This window comes from Callithrix jacchus, chromosome 3, assembly GCF_049354715.1.
Source record: "Callithrix jacchus isolate 240 chromosome 3, calJac240_pri, whole genome shotgun sequence".
In the NCBI taxonomy this organism is placed as follows: domain Eukaryota; kingdom Metazoa; phylum Chordata; class Mammalia; order Primates; family Cebidae; genus Callithrix; species Callithrix jacchus.
This window is the reverse complement of record NC_133504.1, coordinates 190,978,422-191,000,981: the sequence shown is the minus strand read 5'-3', so window position 1 is coordinate 191,000,981 and position 22,560 is coordinate 190,978,422. Positions and strand designations below refer to the sequence as shown.

General features: G+C 45.3%; 1 protein-coding gene across 4 annotated transcripts in view; it reads right to left on the bottom strand.

Moving 5' to 3' along the window:
* POLN (DNA polymerase nu) overlaps window positions 1–22,560 on the bottom strand; it is a 161,537-nt gene that overhangs the window by 74,209 nt on the left and 64,768 nt on the right. For all 4 annotated transcript variants that reach the window (XR_013533228.1, XM_008993707.6, XM_035294609.3 and 1 more), the window contains 8 exons: window positions 21,979–22,047; window positions 20,489–20,549; window positions 19,766–19,830; window positions 13,717–13,800; window positions 13,304–13,399; window positions 2,720–2,776; window positions 1,338–1,391; window positions 295–360 (listed from right to left, as the gene is read on the bottom strand). Coding sequence is in view for 3 of the 4 variants with exons in the window: in XM_008993707.6 (XP_008991955.5) it covers window positions 295–360; window positions 1,338–1,391; window positions 2,720–2,776; window positions 13,304–13,399; window positions 13,717–13,800; window positions 19,766–19,830; window positions 20,489–20,549; window positions 21,979–22,047 (552 nt within the window). In the remaining variant the exon portion in view is untranslated. The remainder of the gene's footprint in view (window positions 1–294; window positions 361–1,337; window positions 1,392–2,719; window positions 2,777–13,303; window positions 13,400–13,716; window positions 13,801–19,765; window positions 19,831–20,488; window positions 20,550–21,978; window positions 22,048–22,560) is intronic.

The window sequence follows — 22,560 nt, the reverse complement described above, 5'->3', positions numbered from 1 at the left end:
GCACAAATCTGAAGAGGAAGATAGGGGAGGGGTGCCCTTTCTGCCCTCACACTGGAGTGCATGGGTTTCTGGGTGTGAAGCCCCCCATGCTAACTCAGCACGTCATGAGAAGAGGACCCCACTATCTTGTTTTCCTGCTCTGTTCTCAGAATAAACCGAATAAAACACAACGTATCAGTATGAAGTCCCCTCTTGGCAACAGAAAGTGCACAGGCAAACACATATGGAGGCAAAACCTCAAAAGCAAGGTATGGAAAATGGCGTTTAACAAAGACAGTTGTTTAAACAACTTACAGGATGCTTGGCTGAAAGTCTTCCAGTCACAGTTCCAGTCTGATTCCATGTAGAGGAAATGGAGCCCTTTATTAGTTAAGAAAAATCAGTGTAAACTCTGGCAATGCTATATGAGGTCAAGAATGAGGCAGGGCCTCCACCCACAACACACGACACTCGCTGCTCCTCCAGAAGTCGACAAGCTGCTGGCCCTAAACTTCCAACCCGGACATGTCCTCGGGGTCACAAACCTCCTAATGTGTGATCAGGGAGGGTGAAGAAGGAAGCTCCCCCATCCCATGCAGGACTTGACACCACTGACAATCCTGTGCACGGGGAGAGGAAGGGCTGTTGGGCTGTGGGGAGCGTGGTGTGGGCTCGAGGTGGGACTGTGCATCACATGTTCTGTCCCTGGCTGTGTGAACTTGAACGAGTCAGAGAACACCCCTTGACTGCAGTCTCCTCAAGTCTGAACTAAAACAGTATCATCTTCCTCACACAAGTCCAGAACAGAGATGCAGTAGCGGATGTGAAAGCAGGCCAGCTAGAGCTTCCACATGAACAGAGGGTTCAAGGCATAACGTCAACCCATGCTGCAAGGAGACCTAAATAATATCAACAACATGGTTCACAGTTTCAAGAATATTATATTATTTCATCATTTGCTAAAATTACAAAGCTTCTGGCAGGGAGCAGTGGCTCACGCCTATAATCTCAGCACTTTGGGAGGCTGAGGTGGGCGGATCACGAGGTCAAGAGATCGAGACCATCCTGGCCAACATGGTGAAACCCCATCTTTCCTAAACACAAAAATTAGCTGGGTGTGGTGGTGTGTGCCTGTAATCCCAGCTACTCAGGAGGCTGAGGCAGGAGAATCGCTTGAACCTGGGAGGCGGAGGTTGCAGGGAGCTGAGATCGAGCCACTGCACTCCAGCCTGGACGATAGTGAGACTCGGTCTCAAAAAAAAAGAAAAAAAGAAAAAGATTACAAAGCTTCTGCATGTATCTGAACTCATATATAAACCACAGTCCTAATCACATTATCTTGCTATAAAGCTTGTTACCTTTTTCATGCAAGCTAGTAATCCATCTACAAAGGTTGACTTGATCTTGTGAACCTAAGGTACAAAGACAAGAATAATATATGCCCTAAGTGCATGCAGAAAAAAGGGGAAAAAAAGAACGAAAAGAAAGACAAGAATAATCATTTAAGTCTTTTTTTTTTTCTCATAAGGAGTCTCGCTCTGTCACCCAGGCTGGAGTACAGTGGCGCAATCTCAGTTCACTGCAACCTCCACCTCCTGGGTTCAAGCAATTCTCCTGCCTCAGACTCCCAAGTAGCTGGGATTACAAGCATGCGCCACCACACCCGGCTAATGTTTATATTTTTAGTAGAGATGGGGTTTTGCCATGTTGGCCAGGCTGGTCTCAAACCCGTGACTTCGGGCGATCTGCCCACCTCAGCCTTCCAAAGTCCTGGGATTACAGGCATGAGCCACTACATGTGGCCTGTTTCAGTCTTTAGACAGGAATGGTGTGAACGGTGTTTGAGAGTACCAGTCACCTGCTGCTACTGTCACCTTAGATGACTCCGGGAGGACCTGGAGTGGCCTTAGGGTTGAATGACACTGACCCGCAGAGAAAGAAGCCATTCCACTCTAAAAATACATCTAATTTGGGTGTGTCTTTATCAGAAAAAAATCTGTTAATTCTAGAGTCATTCTAGATTTACAGGAAATTTGCAAAGATAAACAGATAAATCCCCTGTCTCAGTGTCTCCTGTGGTGGCCCCTTCACATCACTGCAGGGAGAAAGGGCCAGGCTGGGGCCAATGTGCTCCCTCACAGCTGCCAGGCCCTCAGGATACAGCTGGCCATAGGCTCAGTGAATACTAGGATCTATGCTGTGGGCAGTGGCAAAAGCTAAAAACTTGGTTCACAACCAACAGAGAACTTCCGAAGGAAATGGCAGGTGTATGAACAGAGAAATGGGGAACAGCTAGGGGAGGGAAGGGGGCTGCTCATGAAATCCCTGGTAAATGTAAATGCAAGACAGCAAAACACTGCTATGGTATAGCCTTGCCAGACCTAGAAGCCAGGAAGGGGGTTGTGGGAGAATTCTGGACTAGGTGCTGCTGGGCGTCTCATGCACACCACTGTCACACAGCTGTGGCGTGCACCTGCTTCCTTCTGATTCTTCATTGTCTTCTTCCATTTATGACTCCTGAGGTTCACAAGTGGGGCTGATAGCAGACTTGTGCTGCTATCAGCACAAGTAAAATCACATTGGGGCAGAAGTAAACGGTGCGAGTACAAGGTTAACCTGACAAAACCCTTCCCCTGAGAACACTGGGAGGGCTGCTTCTGCCATTATGGATTTCCATTGAAAGACACAGGGCCATATGGTTCCCCTTCACCACCCTTCACTTACAAAAAAGTTAACTCACCTGCCTGTATTCCAAAATTATCTTGGGTAATGGATGAACGTCTCGCAGAGCATTTAACTAAAAATGAAAATAAACAACACCAATGTAATTCTTTCATTTTAACATCTTAATCACTTATTTTAATCTGGAGAAAGTCCTTGTAATAATAAATGGTCTAATTGAGCATATTTTAAAAACTAAAGATGCATAATAAACTCAAGTTTATCAAGTGTCTTAATCCTAACCCCTTATAAAACCATTCTGTTGTCTACATGGGCACTAAAGTCACCTCAGACAAGCTTGGAAGTAAGATTCCTTTTGAGACTTAAATGATGAAATCTAAATCTAGGGTAGGTAAAATCCTATGTCAGTGCCTACAGATGTGTAACTCAGTAACTGCATAATTTCACAAAGTAGTAATGGATTATGAGTTTAAAAATTCACTTTAAAAATCAAAATATAACATACCTACAAGAAAGTACAAAACAAAACAAAAAAAGAAAGTACAAGACACTAAGAAAAGTTTGTTAATTATCACAAGTGAGCACACTTGTTAACCAGCAGCCACAGCAAGCGATGAAACGTTCCAATTTCCCCAGTAGGTACTGGCTCCTTCCCCAGAGCTAACCACTACCTTGACTTCTACTACCACAGGCTACCTGTTTCCTGTCCTTTGTCCAGTATTACTTTTTTAGGGCTCATCAATATATGAAGCAGTGTTTCATTTATCTGCACTGCTGTGTAGTATTCAAGCGTATGAATGTAGAACATTGTCCATTCCACCTTTGATGAATATGTGTTTTTTCCACCTTAGGGCCATTCTGAATAATGCTGCTACAGAGATTTTAGTTAATGTGTGTCCACAGTTCTGTGGAATACGTACATTAAAGTGTGAAACTGCTGCATCAACTTTAGCAGAGGTACTGCTAGTTCTCCAAAGTGAACGGACCTGTTTGTTTTTTTTTTTGAGACGGAGTTTCGCTCTTGTTACCCAGGCTGGAGTGCAATGGCGCGATCTCGGCTCACCGCAACCTCCGCCCCCTGGGTTCAGGCAATTCTCCTGCCTCAGCCTCCCGAGTAGCTGGGATTACAGGCACGTGCCACCATGCCCAGCTAATTTTTTTTTGTATTTTTAGTAGAGACGGGGTTTCACCATGGTGATCAGGATGGTCTCGATGTCTTGACCTCGTGATCCACCCGCCTCGGCCTCCCAAAGTGCTGGGACCACAGGTTTGAGCCACCGTGCCCGGCCCACGTACCTGTTTATACCCACTTCAGCAAAGCATGAAGGCTCAAGCTCATCCACATTGTTGCCAATGCATGCCATCACTCGTGTTAATTTTACATGTTTTGTAAATGAGAGGAGAGCTCTCACTGCAGTTTTACTTTGTATTTCCCCAGTGACTAACGCTGTTGGACACTATTCATATATTTATCGACTAACTGTGTATCTTCTTTCATTAAGTCCCTGTTTGTGTCTTTTGCTCATTTAAAAAATTGGTTTGTGTGTATTTCTCTCCTTGAGTTGAAGGGATTTGCTATTCTAGACAGTTTTTTGGTCAGTTATATTTATTGGAAATGTCTTCTCTTCTTCTGTGGTTAGTTTTTTACTCATTTTTTTAACTTTTAATTATTTTACATAGGTCTTAATCCGTTGCCCAGGCTGGAGTGTAGTGGTGCAATCATAACTCACTACAACCTCAAACTCCTAGGTTCAAGTGCTCTTCCTACCTCAGCCTCCCGCGTAGCTGGACTACAGGTGCACACAACCACGCCTGGCAAAGTTTTTAACATTTTGGCAGAGATGAGGTCTCACCATGTTGCCTAGGCTGGTCTTAAACTTCTGGCCTCAAGTGATCCTCCTGCCTCAGCCTCCCAAAGTGTTGGTATTACAAGCGTGAGCCATAGCATCTGGCTTTTTCACTTATTTAATGGTGTCTTTTCATAATTAGAGATTTTTAAATTTTATTGTTGTGCAGTTTATCAAGTTTTCCCTTTATGGTTGATGTATTTGCTGTCTACCTACCTCAAGGCCTTAAAGATATCCTTTTATTATATCTTCTCCAATCTTTACTATTTTGCTTTTTATATTGAGATACACGACTCACTTGGCATTTCTGTTTGTATGTTGCATGAAACAGGTCAAGACGCACTGGCCCATATCATTCATGGAACAAGCCCTTCTTACTCAGTGCTTGGCAGTGACACTCTGTCAGGCACTCTCGCTATTTTTCTCTCTTTTTGAGGCAGGGTCTCACTGTGTCACCCCATGCTGGAGTGCAGTGGTGCCACTTTGGCTCACTGCAACCTCCACCTCTGGGGCTCAAGCTATCCTCTTGCCTCAGCCTCCTGAGTAGCTGGGACAACAGGTACGTGCCACCATGCCCAGCTAATTTTTGTGTTTTTTGTAGAAATGAGGTTTTGCCATGTTGCCCAGGCTGGTTTTGCACTCCTGGACTCAAGCAGTCCTCCCGCCTTGGCCTCCCAAAGTGCTGGAATTACAGGTGCGAGCCATGTTTTTTTTTTTACTTTTAAGCTCTGTTGGACTTGATGTTTGTGGATTTTCTATGTTGGTCCATTGGCCTATTTACTGACCCTTGAGTCAAAATCAAATGGTATTGCTTAATTTATTCCTAGTAATTCCTATTGCTTTCTAATTAGTCTTGATATCCAACAGACTATGTTCTTAAATAGTGCTTTTTCCCTCCAAGATTATTTTGGCTCTTCTTAATTTTTAGCATTTCCATATAAATCTGAGAATCAACTTTTCAATTCCTACCAAAAAAACTCCTGCCAGGGTTTTAATTAAAATTGTTTAGAATCTATAAATCAACTTGGGGGGAGCTGATGACGTGATTTTAATGTAGTCATGTAAACCGCTAACGCACAGCGCTCTCTGAATAAAGGCTGAGAACACAAGAGCTGCGGCCATAAAACATTAACAGTGGGAGGCATCTTGCCTCAGTATAATCCAGAATTGCAGTTTTCATGGGAAAGCTATCCCTAGGAGGATGAAAGTGCATGAAAATACTTAGCCAAGAAAACAGCTTAAGATCATCTAACTCCCCTTATCTTGATACCTTACTCACAAAATAACTTTCTGACCAATAGTCTCCCAGTATACCTTGACTTGAGCAGCCTGAGAACACTGAAAAGAAGTAGGTGTTTGATTGCACAAACCAGGTACAAAGCACTGAGTGCTGGCTGAGGGCCAGAGGTGGAGTGCTGTCAGCTGCCACGGCTCTGCAGGCTCACCTGTGCTCTGTGCTGGCTGCAGACACCACATTCTTCTGACCTCCCTTCTCACTCCAGTATCCCACTGGTGCCTCTTCTCTCTCTGACCTTTAAGTATCAGTTTCTCAGAGTTTAACTCTGTGGTTATCTATGCTGGCTGCGTATCGCAATCAACAGGGAGCTTCAGAAACAGGCCCGTGACTAGGCTCCCCCACCCAATTCTGACTTGCGGGGTCAGTTGTGGGCCTGGGCATCAGTGTTTTCCAAACCTCCAGACAGGGCAGAGGACCACTGTCCCAGGGCAACTTTAGTAAAAACCAGTTGGCAGCTTCCAAGTGTGTATTCCCAGCATGGGACTTGTCTTGAGCCCCATCCCACAGGCCCAACTGCTGTTTTGTGACATGGCACATCGATGTTTCACATGCATTCTGTCCTAACATATCCACTACTGAACACTTGACCCCCACCTCCATAAACGGTTCCTGTTTCAGTTTTCCCTGAGTAGTGGATTATCTATTTGCCCAGGTGCACAACTTAGAAAAGTCAGATCTACTCCACATGCTGACTTTAGTTCCCACTCGCATGAACTTATCGAAGGTCCTTTCTGTTCTAAAAATCCATCTGCTTTGCTCCATTTCACTGCCACGACTTGGACTGCAGTGGCAGCCGACTAATGAGTACCCTCCATTCTCCAGTCAGCTAAAAGAGTGATCTCGGCGGGCGCGGTGGCTCACGCCTGTAATCCCAGCATGTTGGGAGGCAGAGGCAGGTGGATCACCTGAGGTCAGGAGTTTGAGACCAGCCTGACCAATATGGAGAAACCCTATCTCTACTAAAAATACAGAATTAGCTGGGCGTGGTGGCGCATGCCTGTAATCCCAGCTACCAGGGGGGCTGAGGCAGGAGAATTACTTGAACCCAGGAGGCAGGAGGTTGCGGTGAGCCGAGATCGTGCTGTTGCACTCCAGCCTTTTGCAAAAAGAGCAAAACTCTGTCTCAAAATAAAAAGAGTAATCGTATAAAAACATATCCAACACCTATTAAGATGGTGAAAATCCAGAACACTGACACCACCAAGTGCTGGCAAGTATGTGGAGCAGCAGGAACTGCCATTCATTGTTGGTGAGAGTGCAAAATGGTGCAGCCACTCTGGAAGACAGTTTGGTGGTTTTTACAAAACTAAATGCACGCTTATCATTTCATCCAGCAATCCCAGATAAGCTGAAATTTTTTTTTTTTTTTTTGAGATGGAGTTTCACTCTTGTTACCCAGGCTGGAGTGCAATGGGGCGATCTCGGCTCACTGCAACCTCCGCCTCCTGGGTTCAGGCAATTCTCCTGCCTCAGCCTCCTGAGTAGCTGGGATTACAGGCACGCGCCACCATGCCCAGCTAATTTTTTGTATTTTTAGTGGAGACGGGGTTTCACCATGTTGACCAGGATGGTCTCGATCTCTTGACCTCGTGATCCACCTGCCTCGGCCTCCCAAAGTGCTGGGATTACAGGCGTGAGCCACCGCGCCCAGCCATAAGCTGAAAATTTATGTCCACATAAAAACCTACACACAGATATTTATTGTGGCTTTACTAATAATTGACAAAACTTGGAAACAACCAAGATGTTTTTCGTAGGTAAATGGATAAACTGCGCTGCATCCATACAATGGAATAGTATCCAGTGCTCGAAAGAAATGAGCTATCAGGCCATGAAAAGACATGGAAGAAACTTAAGTGCCTACCACTAAGTGAAAAAAGTCAATCAGAAGAGGCTACACACTGTGATTCCAATTGTATAACATTCTGGGAACGGCAAAACCATGGAAACAATAAAAAGCACAGTGGCTGCTGGGGACTGGAGGGAGGGAGGAAGAGGCAGAGCACAGGATGCTGTAATGGTGGATGTATGTCATCATACATTTATTTGTCCAAACCCACAGAATGTCTAACACCAAGAGTGAAGCCAAAACACAAGAACAGTCCAAGAGTATATTGCGTAACTGTGGACTCCGGGAGATAATGAAGTGCCAGTGTGGGCTTCCTGACTGTAACAATGGTAGCATTCTGTCGAGGATGTTGATAGAGGGGAGCCTGTGCATGTGTGAGGACAGGGAGTATGGAAACTCTGTACTTTTTGCGTAATTTTATTGTGAACCTAAAACTAAAAAAGTTTTTTTTTTTTTTTGAGACAGTGTCTCACTCTTGCACAGATTGGAAGGCCATGGCACAATCACTGCTCAGTGCAGCCTTGAACTACTGGGCTCTAGTGATCCTGCCACCTCAGCCTCACGAGTAGCTGGGACTACCAGCATGCAGCACCACACCCCGCTAGTAGTTGAATTTTTATAGAGACATGTCTCCCTATGTTGCCCAGGCTGGTGTTGAACTTCTGGCTTCAAGCAATCCTTCTGCCTTGGCCTCCCAAAGTGCTGGGATTACAGGCAGGAGCCACCATACCTGGCCATTAAAGTATATTTTTAAAAAACCTAATATCCTAGTTGCTCCCTTACTTAAACATTCCCAAGGCTACCCATTTTTTTCTAAAGATCCACCTTCCTCCCCATGATCTGCAAAGCATAGCAGAATTGGGTCCTTGTTCACTTCTCAACCCCATCCCTCCCACTCCTCTCAGTCACAAGGCTCCAGCCTCAACCCCCTGAGCAGCCTAAGCCTTTCCCATCGCAAGGCCTTGTTCTCACTCTTTGGATAGGCACTTCCTAATCTTCAAGCTCTGGCTTATGCACAATTCCTTAGGGTTTTCCTGGACCAATCAGTCTAGAGTGTGTCACTCTCCCTATTACTACCTTAATGGCGCTTATCCTGCTGGATGGTTCTTGTAATATCTAATTTTAGGTGTCAACTCGGCTGGGTTATAGGATAACCAGACAGCTGGTAAAGCATTATTTCTGGGTGTGCCTGTGAGCATGTCCAGAGGAGGCTGCCATGTGAGTTGGTGGACAGAGCAGGAAAGGTCTGCTTTGATGTGGGCAGGAACTAGTCAATCAGCTATGGGTCCAGTCAGAATAAAAAACTGGATTATGAGGAAAGGCGAATTCACTCTCTCTTCTGGAGCTGGGACACCCTTCTCCTCCTGCCTTTGGACATCAGAACTCCAGACTCTCCGGTGTTTGGAGTATACACACTCGCCACACTCCAGGCCTGCAGCCCTGGACTGAGAGTTACGCCGTCAGCTGCACCATCCTGAGGCTTTCAGGCTTGGACTCAGCCATGCTATCAGCTTCCCTGGGTCTCCAGCTTGCAGATGGCCTCTCCTGGGACTTCACAGCCCCCAAAACTATGTTAAGCAATATCCCTGACAATCCCTTCTCATATACCTATCATCTATATCTGTATATGTCGTGCTGGTTCTGTTTCTCCAGAGAAGCCTACTACAGTTCCTCACTGGAATAGACAGTCTATGATGATAAAGACCTTTTCCCTACCAAACCATAAACAGTGTCTAACACAGAGCCAGGGCCACAATAGTGTCTGCTGAATAAAACAGGAAGGGCATCTGTCCTGCTCATCGCTGCGTCCCACCTACTGGATGCCCAGCAGTGGGGTCAGTGCATGCACAAGACCTGGAGACCCCATCATTTCAGTTAGTCAAGGGGTCTCAGAAGCAACTCCCAGAGATGATGAGTGGCTGGTCCAGGAATCCTGACCCCATGGCTGGACCACTTTCCCAGAGTTTGAACTCCCTATGATGCTCTGAGAACATGTGACTTCACTGCAGAAAAAACACCAAAGCTTCCTTCAGTTCGTTAGGGAGGGACCCTTGTTTCCCACTCATCACGTGCCGACTGAGTTCCCACTATTCCCCGGCAGGAGTGGATCAGCTTGGCACCACAGGACTCTAAACAGTATCCTGCACATATCCTGCTTCAGCCCACGTGGAGCATCTGAGAACCCGGAGGTGAGTGTCAAAGAACCGACACTGCACAGATCGTGTTCTCTTCCCACACTTTATTTCATTTAGAAATCAAGGCCAGGCAAGGTGGCTCACACCTGTAATCCCAGCACTTTGGGAGGCTGAGGTGGGCGGATCACCTGAGGTCAGGAATTTGAGACCAGCCTGGACAACATGATGAAACCTCGTCTCTACTAAAAATACAAAAATTAGCTGGGTGTGGTGGCAGGCGCCCGTAATCCCAGCTACTTGGAAGGCTGAGGCAGTAGAATCACTTGAACCCAGGAGGAGGAGGTTGCAATGAGCTGAGATCGCGCCACTGCACTCCAGCCTGGGCAACAAGAGCAAAAACTCCGTTTAAAAAAAAAAAAAAATTAGAAATCAGTAACAAAAACTAGCTGGGAATCCCCCACACATTTGGAAATGTTAAGACACACTTCTAAAGAACTCAATCGTCAAATAATAACAGAAATGAGAAAATATGTGGAGTTAATGAGAAAAAAAATAGTACACCTCAAAACTTGAGGGGTTCATTGGTGATTTCGTGAGCTCCCACCATGCCCCCGGCATTGTACTAAGCACTGGGAATATCCCAGGCACAAAACAAGTTGTGCACTGTTAGGGCTTCATCCAGACGGGGAGCTGGGCAGCAGCAAATCCGTGTGTGACGCCCAGGAAACCATCAGCTGATTTCCCAAACGCGGATTCATGGAGGAAAAGGGCAGGGAGGGACAGGTGCTGGGATGGGAGGAGCCACAACACTCACCAAGGTCTCGGGGAAGGGGGCAGGAAGGATGAAGAGAAGTCATGAGAAAGAATCTGAATATTGAGTTTGGCCATGTACCTGTCACAAGCTGATCTTTTTATATGAACTAATAAACAACTTGACTTATTCAGTTAAATAAAAGAGTGAGGCTGGCCAGGCACAGTGGCTCACACCTGTAATTCCAGCATTTTGGGAGGCCGAGGCGGGCAGATCACGAGGTCAGGAGTTCAAGTCCAGCCTGACCAACATGGTGAAACCCTGTCTCTAGTAAAAATACAAAAATTCGTGGTGTGCACCTGTAGTCCCAGCTACTCAGGAGGCTGGGGCAGGAGAATCGCTTCAACCCGGGGGGTGGAGATTGCAGTGAGCCAAGATCGTGCCACTGCATTGCAGCCTGGGTGACAGAGCAAGACCCCATCTCAAAAAAAAAAAAAAAAAAAAGTGAGGCTAATACAATTTATGCTAATCATGTCTGCGTGGGAGAAGAATGAGCTCCTCATGTAAGCAGTTCTGCCTACAAGAGAGCACATTAGTACCAGACGAGAGTGATGCTTCCTTTCTTGAATTGCTGGTTGTCTGGAGAGGGAAGGGAGTTGCAAAGGGAAGGGCAACAGTGCCAGCTGGTGCCAGGGCAGAGGTGAACTCAGGTGCAGATGAGGGATGCGTGGCTTGCCCAGGCAGTGCCCCCTGCTGGAGCTCTGGGGCGTGCTGCCCATGTCTGCTGTGTGATGTTGAGACTCAAGCCTTAGTCTCTGCAGCAAGACAGATGTGGCTTCCAGGAGCCACCTGCTGGCCCAGCACTCCACGAACACACCACAGATGCTGAGTTCAGCACCAGGGGGTGGTTTTAGGCCGTTTTGGTTCTGGGAACCAAAGTCTTTGACTTGCACAACCTACATTCTAATGGAAAAAGCAAACACACACCTAAGATAAACTTTGGGTAGTGGTGAGCTGTGTGCAGAACATAACTCTAGGTGAAGAAACGGCTGTGACTGGGGGCCTTACTGTAGTCTGGGTGAACAAAGAAGGTCTCTTGAAAGCAATGTTTAAGCTGACACTCAGAAGCAAGCGGGAAAAATTTGTGGCACAAGTCTGGGAACACAGGGCAGAGCTGGTGCAGAGCAGCTCAGCAGGCTCTGGAGTTGGGAGAAAGAGGAGGTGCCGGGCCAGGAAGGCAGAGCCAGAGCATGGGCCTGGGGATATGCTCTGCAGCTCAGTCTGATGCTAAGTGCAACAGAAGCTACTGGAAATCGGAGGGCAGTAATGTGATTTCCCAATGCTATTAAAGGATCACTCTGCCTGGGTGTGAGGGTAGAGCAGCAGAAGCAAGAGTGGTTGAAGGGATCTAAGTGAGAAAGGTTTATGGTGAAGATAGGAGGACGGGGGAAAGGAGGCACGCTCAGGACCTGTTTTGTGGGTAGAGACTGTTACACTCGCTGTAGGTGGAGGTGGAAGGAAAGTCAAGGATGACTCACAGGATTTTTCTTGAAGTGGCCAACATGTATTTTTCTTTTGAGAGCTTTCATGTCAGGCGCAGTCCTAAGTGGTGTTTCTCTCTCTCTCTCTCTCACACACACACACACACACACACGCGCGCACGCACACACTGAATCCTAACAAGATTCCAGTAGGGAAAATGCTATTATCTTTCTTTTATAGACCAGAAAACCGAGGCACAGAGCAATCGAGTAATGTCTTAATGTTGCCCAAACCATGCTGGCAAGCAAACCATGCCAGCCAGTGGTGACCCCAACGCCCCTGCTCTTACTCACTAGTCTGCACTGGCTCCAGAGGACCTGGAAGGAGGATGGGCCCTTCACTGAGGTGGAGAAGACTTGAAGAAGAAGAGGATTTGGAAGAGGATAGTTCCAAGTCCCTCCAGTGGAGCATCCTCTGCAGGAGTCCATTATTCACCCAGTAATGCCCAGGGAACCAGCAAAGGCCAAGTGCGGGCACAGTCAGTGAGCTCAGACTCCATGAGGGCCTGTATTCTAAGACACCCTCACAGGGTGGAGACCGGAGGAAGGCAGTGCTGGAGAGGGAATGGGGCCAGAGGAGACATCTTACAAAGAAACCTTCCTCTGCTACAAAGTCAAAAGCTGGACAGAGCACAGAAAGCACAAATTGGAGCCTCAAAAGCTGGTTCTCACCACAATAACCAATATTCATAATAACATGAATTCCCTTATTTACTGACCTCCACTCTGTGTCTGTTCAGTAAAAGCACTCACTGGCTTCTAGATATCGATGTATACTCTCCCACTCCAATACAAGAGAATCTCACTACTCCTTGTCTTTAAAAAAATTGATTCCTCTTAAGAAAGGGGTAGGTAAAATTCTCTAAAATAAATCTGGAGAAGGGAGAAGACTGAGGACCCATTTCTAGTTCCTCTTGGGGACATGAAGTGAAGAGGTTGTGCCTGGATTGTCAAGAATTTAGTTTTAAGAGCAGAACTCCACCAAAGTGCACTTTTCAGGAAGTAAGTCAGTTAATCACTTCTGCAAGAGTGTACTGTCTGCCTCTCTCTCCTTGGTCCATAGCAAGAAAAGCAACCTTGGTGTGGGGAGCCCCGCTTCTGTGGAAACTGCTGCCAGCATGAGGGGATGGCCTGACAGACTCAGGGGGTCTGAAAGTCAGCACACATGTGGTGCAAACATGCTGTCACTCAGAAAAGAAAGAGGATGACTCTGAAAGCTTACCACTGCTTCTGATGTGGACGGGTATTTCTGCAGTCCCGTCCTGGGGAAACAGTTCCTTGGACTCAGCAGGTGCAGCTTTAACTTGCCAAAGAGGATCTTCAACAAAGCAATATACACATGGTGAGGGGGTCTCACATTGAGAGAAACAGCCAGAGAAGACACACCCAAACAGACGTTACGACGCGCTTCAATTCTCATTTAAGTACTTTTCTTAAATTCTCATTAAGTAGTACTTTTCTTTGATTTAAGGGCATTGAAGTAATAAATCTCAATGTGTTCATTACTTGTGAGAGAACATGAAAAACTTTTATACTTTTCAGATAGTTGACATAAAATTTTTATAATTTCAAAATAAATCTCCCTTAACTCCTGAATAGAAATACATTTATGAAAGAACCAGAATTCAGCTTTACCTCTCGAAGCTGATTATTGCTCATTATAAGAAACTGTTCTCCTGCAACAAAATGAGCTTCTTGTTCCAATTCCTTGAGACGAGCCTGAAAACATGATACACACAATTAATCTCATTCATAGCTTTCACAATTTAAAATTATTTAATTTGTTCATCAAACAATTCCCAACAGCAATATGGGCATGGTGGCTTATGACTGTCATACCAGCCCTTTGGGAGACTGAGGCAGGAGAATCACTTGAGGCCAGGAGTTTGAGACCAGCCTGGGCAACATAGTACGACCCCATCTCTTAAAAAAAAAAAAAAATTAGCCAGGCATTGTGGCGCACGCCGTCCTAGCTATTTGGGAGGCTGAGGTGGGAGGACTGTATGAGACTGAGAGCTCAAGGTTGCAGTGAGTTATAACTGTGCCATTGCACTCCAGCCTGTGTGACAGTGACACCCTGTCTCAACACACACACACACACACACACACACACACACTCTCTTCACAAAGAAGGCTCTTAATAGAGTAATAAATAACCTATCATTTATCAAAATAAGCATAAAAATACATATTTTGGCTGGGAGTGGTGGATCACACCTGTGATCCCAGCACTTTGGGAGGCCAAGGCAGGTGGGTCTCTTGAGCCTAGGGGTTGAGACCAGCTTGAGCAACATAGTAGGACCTCATCTCTACAAAAAAATAAAATGACAAATAAAAAATATATATTTTGCCTCATGGTGAAATACTTAGGCTCACAGAAGCCTCCTCCCCCAAAGGTAAGAAAACTGAAAGAAGTAAAAATAATGGGAGGGTAAGAATCAATTCTCCAGCAATATTAGGACTAGAAAAGTGATCCAGCATCACATAGAACAAGACAGAGGCAGAAGGTATAGGAAACAGGCTTGTATCCAGAATATATCAAGATATCCTATACATCAGTAAGAAAAAATATAAAAATGGGCAAAAGACTTGAGCAGATCCTTTACAAAAGAAATTCCTAATAGCTAATGATGCTAGGAAAAGCTAATCAACCCCATGAGTGTGAAATGTGACATAAAAAAATGACAGCACACTGGTCCAGAGCTCTGGAGTAGAGTCAGGAAGCCATTCTAAGGATTACCTGCATGACTTGAAACCCTGAAAAACAAAAAGGAAACAAACCAGGAACTTGCATTGAACCTGTGAACTGGGCCAAACTGCAATGACCACAGCATCCTGGAACCCAGCTGGATCCCGCCAGTGCCGCAACTCCTGAAGAGCAGCAACCAGTGAGCTCGACGGACTCATGTACTAAGCCAATCGCCTCCACCAATGACAATTCTTTCACAACACTTGTGTATTCACCCTTAGCTTCATTTTAAAAATCTCTGCTCCCCTTCCTCTCTTTGGAACACAATTTGGCCTTTAGCTAAATGTGCCCCACGAATTGCAATTCCTAAGACCCAGTAAGTGCCTTGTCTTACTGGTTTTCAGTCTGGCTCTTTGCCTCTTCTTGGTTGACATTAAATGGTGTCAGAAGTAGGACACGAAGCTGTGCATTCTGGCACTGCCATTGATTGGCACACTGCACTTTCAAGAACCTCTTGTGTCCTATCGCCTCCCTGAATCCTCTTATTTCCTGAACACCCCACCTCAGTTGAGGTTCAGACCTTTACTGAGTGTCTGTCCTTTGCTGCTGGCTGTTGACAGAGGAATTTTCCCGTTTTTAGTAAGGACGGATGGGGACTTCTGCTTCTGAGAGTATAGGTGCTGAGTCTCTCTCTTTTAGAATTTCTGTACAAAAATTATGATCTTTTATCTTTCTTGAGCCAATATCACCAAAAGTGATTTGGAATTACAGTGGCCAATCTGGGAGTCTCTCATCTCCCAAAACGTGTTTTCCACCACAGACAATTAGAAGGGCTAACAGGAAAGATTAAACAGCCTGAGTGGGACATCCGCTTCGCTTTGGTATCTTGAGGCATCTAAGAGAAGTCCAGAGACAATAATGCCAAATTAACTCAAAGGCTCTAAGCTAGAAACAAACAAACAGACAGAAACACCTCCTACTCCGACCCCTCCTGTCCTATGTCATGCTGTGTACTCTCTTGCTTATATGTTAAAAACTTATTCTAAACCTGGAAATTACCTCCTGGCCTTTCCATGAAGAGGCGGCTTATTGGATTGAGTTGCTACTGGAATAAGCATTCCGTTGGAAATTCTAATCGTCAGTAGTCGAACAGTGGATCTTCAAATTAGAAAAACGCCCATAAAATATTTTAGATATCTCCCATTCTAAACACTTGCTTTATTTGTACTTACGGGAGGATCACATTTTTTAAGAAAGACACATAATAGGCTGGGTATGGTGGGTCACACCTGTAATCCCAGCATTTTAGGAGGCTGAGGTGGGAGGATCACTTGGGCTCAGGTGTTCAAGACCAGCCTGGGCAACATACTTATCTTAAAAAATAAAAACATAAAAATAAATAAAATTAGCCAGGCATGGTGGCATGGTACCTGTAATCCCAGCTACCAGGGAAACTGAGGAAGGAGGATTGCTTGAGCCCAGGAGTCTGAGGCTGCAGTGAGCTGTAACAGCAGCACTGCATGCCAGCCTGGTTGACAGAGCAAGACCCTGTCTCTAAAAACAAAAATTAGGCCGGGTGTGGTGGCTCACGCTGTAATCCCAGCACTTTGGGAGGCCGAGGTGGGTGAATCACCTGAGGTCAGGAGTTAGAGACCAGTGTGGCCAACATGGTGAAACCCTGTCTCTACTAAAAATACAAAATTAGCCAGGCATGGTGGTGGGCACCTGTAATCCCAACTACTTGGGAGGCTGAGGCAGGAGAATCACTTTCAGCTCGGAGGCTGAGTTTGCAGTGAGCCAGGATCGTGCTACTGCACTTCAGCCTGGGCGACAGAGTAAGACTCTCTTAAACATTTTTTTAAAAGGCCAGACGCAGTGGCTCACGCCTATAATCTCAGCACTTTGGGAGGCCACAGTGGGTGGATCACGGCTAATACAAAATTAGCCAGGCATGGTCATGGGCGCCTGTAATCCCAGTTACTTGGGAGACTGAGGCAGGAGAATCACTTTCAACTGGGAGTCAGAGGTTGCAGTGAGCCAAGATCACACTGCACTCCACCCTGGGTGACAAGAGTGAAACTCCATCTCAAAAATAAAATAAAATAAATTCAAAATTTTAAAAAGACACATAATAGTGTCATGGCTAGACTTAGAAATTCTCTTGATGAAATTAAACAACAAATATCTGGCCTAAAATCCTTTGCATCTTCAAACTGCCTGCTTTGGATTCCCTGTGGAATTTACCAAAAAAAAAAAAGAAAGAAACTTTACTCTGTGGTCCAGTGGAGACGTAAGCCCTTTAATTCAGGAGAAGAAATACTAATTTAAAAACTGGTTTAAGATGTGTTAATATGTGTTTGACTCTTGACTTGGGGGGGCCTTCTGTTTTTCTCAAGGTTCCCCAAGAGTCATGAGCAGGTTCAAGTCTAATGTGTAGACACCTCAAGTGACTGTCCTCCGCACTCCAGGAGACCCTTCTTAAAGAATGTTCCCAACATTAACCTTTTCTTCCATTCGAGAGCCTGTCCTCAATGCCGTCTCCTGAAATAAGGCACAACTGTTTGATTGAACTGATTCTCAGAAATGGGAGACTGGTTTAACAGGATCTTTTGCCCCCAGCTAAATCAATTTTTCTCTCCACATCCATCAACACAGCTGTTACTCTGTGAAACCTCTCTGGGAGTTTCAGACACGGGAATGTTGAGGGGGCAGGTGATCCCCCAAACATGGTGATTTGGCTCCAGAAATAAGCCTCAGAATCAAGGTCCTTCTAACCTTGTCTTATTCTTTCTACTCCAAGAGCAAGGAGGGACACTCTCTCTCTGTAATTTTCTTATCTGGCTAAGAAAGCTTCTTACAAAAGAAACACAATTGCATTCTATGTGGTCTCTGAAATCTCATTATCTATTTCAGAAAAGAAGACTGAGGAATGACATTTAGACACGTTACTAAAATGTATGCCTCTTCAGATATACAGCTAATCACCATATAATAATGCAGGCCTCCTTATTAAAATGGCTCTCTTATTACTCAAAGTTCACTAATCTCTGAATCCATATTGCACAGTGACTTTCAACAACCCCCTCTGTGAGATAAGACACTAGAAACAGGCAGTTCTAGCTCTGGGGAAAAGAGATAACAAATTTGTGACTGACCATCGAACAACTGATCAGCAATGCTTCCTCCTGTCAGATTTTGAGTAAAAGGGGGGAATGTGACATGTGACATGCAAAATGGTATCATTCTGGTCCAGGCTCTAAAATGGAGTCAGGAGGTCATTCTAAGGACTACCTGCACAACCTGCAACACTGAAAACAAAAATAAAAAAACAAGGACTTGCCTTGAACCTCTGAACTGGGCCAAACTACAATGACCACAACATCCTGGAAAACAGCTGGATTTTGCCAGTGCTGCAACTCCTGAAGAGCTACAACCCATGAGCTCAATGGACTCACGTGCTAAGTCAACCGCCTCCACCAATGACACTTTCACAACAACTTGTGTAATCGCTTCAGCTTCCTTTGAAAAATCTCTGCTTCCCCTCCTCTCTTCGGAACACATATTGGTCTCTCCTGAGTTGCAGTTCCTAAGACCCCAATAAATGCCCTGTCCAGCTGCTTTGCAGTCTGGTCTTTCACCTCTTCTTGGTTGACATTAGTAATCAGGAAAGTAAAACAAAACTCATCATCATGAGATATCATTATAGTCTCACCAAAATGGCTACAATTTAAAAGTGTGATGCGGCCAGGGGAAGTGGGGATGTGCAAGAACAGGATCCTGTGTGCATTCTCATGCGTGAAACCCTGGAGAGCCACTGGGCATCACTGAATAAAACTCAGCGACGTCTTCCCTGTGACCCAGCAGCATTAGTCACCTCATAACCCACGGGCATAGGGGACACATTCAGAGGTACAGCATTGGTTTGTAATCACTGCCACGTGGAAACAACCAGATGCTTATTGGCAGTGGGACAGAGACACCAAGGGCAGCACAGTCCACAACAGAAAACTCCACAGCACAAGTGACACACAGAAATACAGATGGAACTGAGATGCAGAAGGCTGAGTGAAAGACCACATGTAAACCACTGATTTACTTACAGTTCAAAAGCAAAGCTAAACTATGTTGTTTAGGCTTTGAAGTGGGAAAGCTAGAAAGAAAAGCAACAATGAAAAGGCTACAGAACTCAGGGTTGCAGTTAGTTTTGGCAGCGGGAAAGGGGTTCTGATAGGAAAAGCACCTAGGGCTCTGGAACCCTATGCTTTGAGCTAGGGGATGGTTATATTGGGGTTTCCTTTATTTTAAAGATGATTCTGCCATGTGGTTTAGTCTTTTTAAAAAATTCGTGCTGATGTATGAGGTACATGAGAAAATGTATGACGTGTATATAATGTGCAGTGGTCCAGTGAGGATACCCAGAGTGTCCATCATTTGATACAATACCTTTTTGTTAAGTATGGTCATCCTACTCTGCTACCAAATACCGAATTCCTTCCTTTTATTTTACTGTATGTTTGTCCCCTTTAACCTGTTTCTCTTCCTCTTCCCCTCCCCATCGCTCACCCTTCCCAGTCTCTGTCCATTTTTCCGCTCTCTACCTACATGTGTTTTCTTCATGAAAATTGAAGTAGAGCATTGTTATGTATTCTTTCATCCATCTTTACACATCTCTCTGTATTTTTATTTTTCAAGAAACCCAAGATTTTTTTCACCAAACTACAGGGAGCAATGTCCCTGTAGGAAAAACTTAACTTTTGAGAAGGATTATGAGGATATATTAAAGAACTCCCCGACACACATGCACTAGATGCAATGTTGTTTAAGTCTTTTCAATGCCTTGTTCTCCCCTGCAGGAGTCAGAAAGAGGAAGAAACACTGTCAACTTCAAACAAGAAAGAGAAGAAAAGTAGAATCTACTCTCAACCTGCCACTAGGAACAAGTCTCCCATGTAGGGAAGAGATGACAAGTACAAGCCGTCTGAAATAATAACTTACCCCAAGAAGTGAGGATGTCTTCTCCATCTCTTCTTTGTTCACCTGAATGGTGTGGCTTTCCATCACTGTGATTCAAAACCCAAACCAGATCATACTTGCATTAATGAATCCTTTTTCTAAACACCAAAATGCTTCGCTCCCTGATGAGGATGATAATGACTGCAACTGCCATTTACTCAGCACCTGCTGCATGCCAACCTCTCAACAGGATCTGTCAGGACCCCTGTGTCATACAGGCAAATGGGCGCATTGACAGAGCTGGACTTTGAAGTGGGAGTGGGCATGGGGGCCACACTGGCCAGCCTGGCCCTTCCCATACTGTGAATGCTCCCTGGCTGACATGGTGCCCATCAGGACCTGCATCAAAGGCAAAGGCAGAAGACAGCCCTGCAGCAGTTCTTGCAGGCAGGTTCTCAAGGCGTAAGGATAGCAAACCAGAAGGAGAGGCAACCATTAGCATATAAAACATCTAAAGAAGTCTGTTCCTCTTGGGTGAGACAGCACAGCAGGGATCCCTATTACCAAAATGTCAGAGCCTCTAGTCTTTCCACACCAAAAGGGAATGCAGTCCAACCTCTCATTATAGGAAGGGAAAATAATAGGCTTGCTACCTCTCCGGGCCCATGAGACACACTATCTACTCCTAAGTAAGTTACAGAGAAATATCACAAAGTGAAGAATCCTGTGGAAAAATGACTGTACTTCATCTTTATGGTAACTTACCTGCCAAAATTGGTATCAGAGGAAGCTCCAAAGTACAAAATAGTTGCCATAAACCATAATCCTGTTTAATAGGAAGAAGTAACATCAATGTCAATTTAAATATTATTGTATCTGCATTTTGTTGAAAGCCTTTTTTTTTTTTTTTTTTGGAGACAGAGTCTTGCTCTATAGGCCAGGCTGGAGTGCAGTGGTGTGATCTCGGCTCACTGCAACCTCCACCTCCCCAGTTCAAGCAATTTTCTTGCCTCAGCCTCCTGAGTAGCTGGGAGTATAGGCACCCCTGCACAATGCCAGGCTAATTTTTTTTTTTTTTTGGTAGAGACGGAGTCTCACCATGTTGGCCAGGCTGGTCTTGAACTCCTGACCTCAAGTGATCTGCCCACCTCGGCCTCCCAAAGTGCTGGGATTGCAAGCGTGAGCCACTGCGCCCGACCGAAAAGCCTGCTTAATTCTGTTAAGCTAGAATTAAGGCAACTCCTATGATGGGCATGTTTGGTCTCCTACAACCTCTACTCCTCTTGCTTGCTCTTCCTAATACACTCTTATTTCCTTTAAGGAAATATCTGGTAGGCCAAGCCCATCCTCAATTTTCTTTACTTTTTTTCATTTTTAAGATTGATTTAGGCATTTGTGGACTTTTAGTCTTCCATTTTAATTTCAGAAGAGGCTTATTGAATTCCCCAAATTTGCCAATAATTCTCATTGGTTTTTCACTGCCACTATGTGAATGTTAATTTGGGGAACATTAAAATCTTTATTCCAGGCCACCTCCTGAGAGCATGGAATGTCTATTTATCTGAGTCCTCCTGTGCTCTTCATGAGTCTCATCATTTTTATTTTTCCTGCTGCCATGAGAGAGTCCCAGGCTCCATTCTCCAACTCTTGCCCTCATGTTCCCTCCTGCCCCTGTAGACTCATTCTCTCCCCTGCCCCTCCGGGCCACATCACCTGGGCCACTCATCTGCTCTCAGATTGGGCGCCAGCAGGGCAATGAGGGCAGGAGGGAGGGAAACAGGCTGAGTTACTGCCTGTTCCTAGAGTATTCTCCTTCTGGCTGCTGCCCTTCACCCTCCCTCACCTCCAGACACCCCTCCATTCAGCTCTTCTTGGTTGTTCACTGAAGTGGCTGTCTGCTTCCCAGGAAGACTCTGGTTGAGTGAAGCTATGTCCATCCCACAATTAATCAAAATTAATGCTCAGCTTTTACATTAACTATGGCATTGGAAACATCCCACTTAAAGAGAAGGCTTTAAAAAATATTTCAATTGTTTTCAACCTACAGAAAGCATTTTTAAAACTTCAGGTCTTATCATTCTAGACTACCCTTTTCTGAGTGATGCACAGGTTAATTTGTTCTTAGAACTCAAGGTTTCGTTTCCTTCACATTCAAACGTAGTGCATGCAGCATTGCTCCCTGGGAGGACAGGTGTGAATGAAAAGACATCTCCTGCGAGCCTCTGTCAGCCAGAAATTATAATAAAATGCCTTGCCTTCAGTTTAGAGCAAAGGTCCATCGTAAGTCTGTAGAGTATCTTCAGGTTCTCACGTACATTCTGATTCTTTAAAAGAGCAAAAGTGTTTTTAAACATCAGATAAACTTGGTGGCAGTGCTCATCACAGCCTGGAACTGGCATGACTTGAACAATTTTTCCTAGGAAAGTCCCATGAGGCTTTCAGTGGCAGATGTCATGTATGTGGTGGTGTGTCACCCAATACCTTGACTGGACAAATCCCCATCTACATAGACAGTGCTTCTACTGTGCAAGCGCAGGCTATCCATAGGCGGACACTTCCTCCCAACCTAGGATGTTTCCTTATTTTACAAGTTGAGAAACAGAACCACAAAGAAACCTAGTGCCTCAGGTGCAAGGATTAAATGGCAGTCGGGAGAGGAGAATGCAGACCTGGCCTGTCTCAGGTCCGCAGCTCCATTCTATCAGCCTTACCACCCTGCACCTACATATAGCTGCTGCCACGTTCCACTTACCCCTCCATTCTCAGCCCAGGAGATGCACACAGAGGCCCTGGGAGATGACAAACACAGGTCTGTGTTTGACTGACAAAGGGGGAGA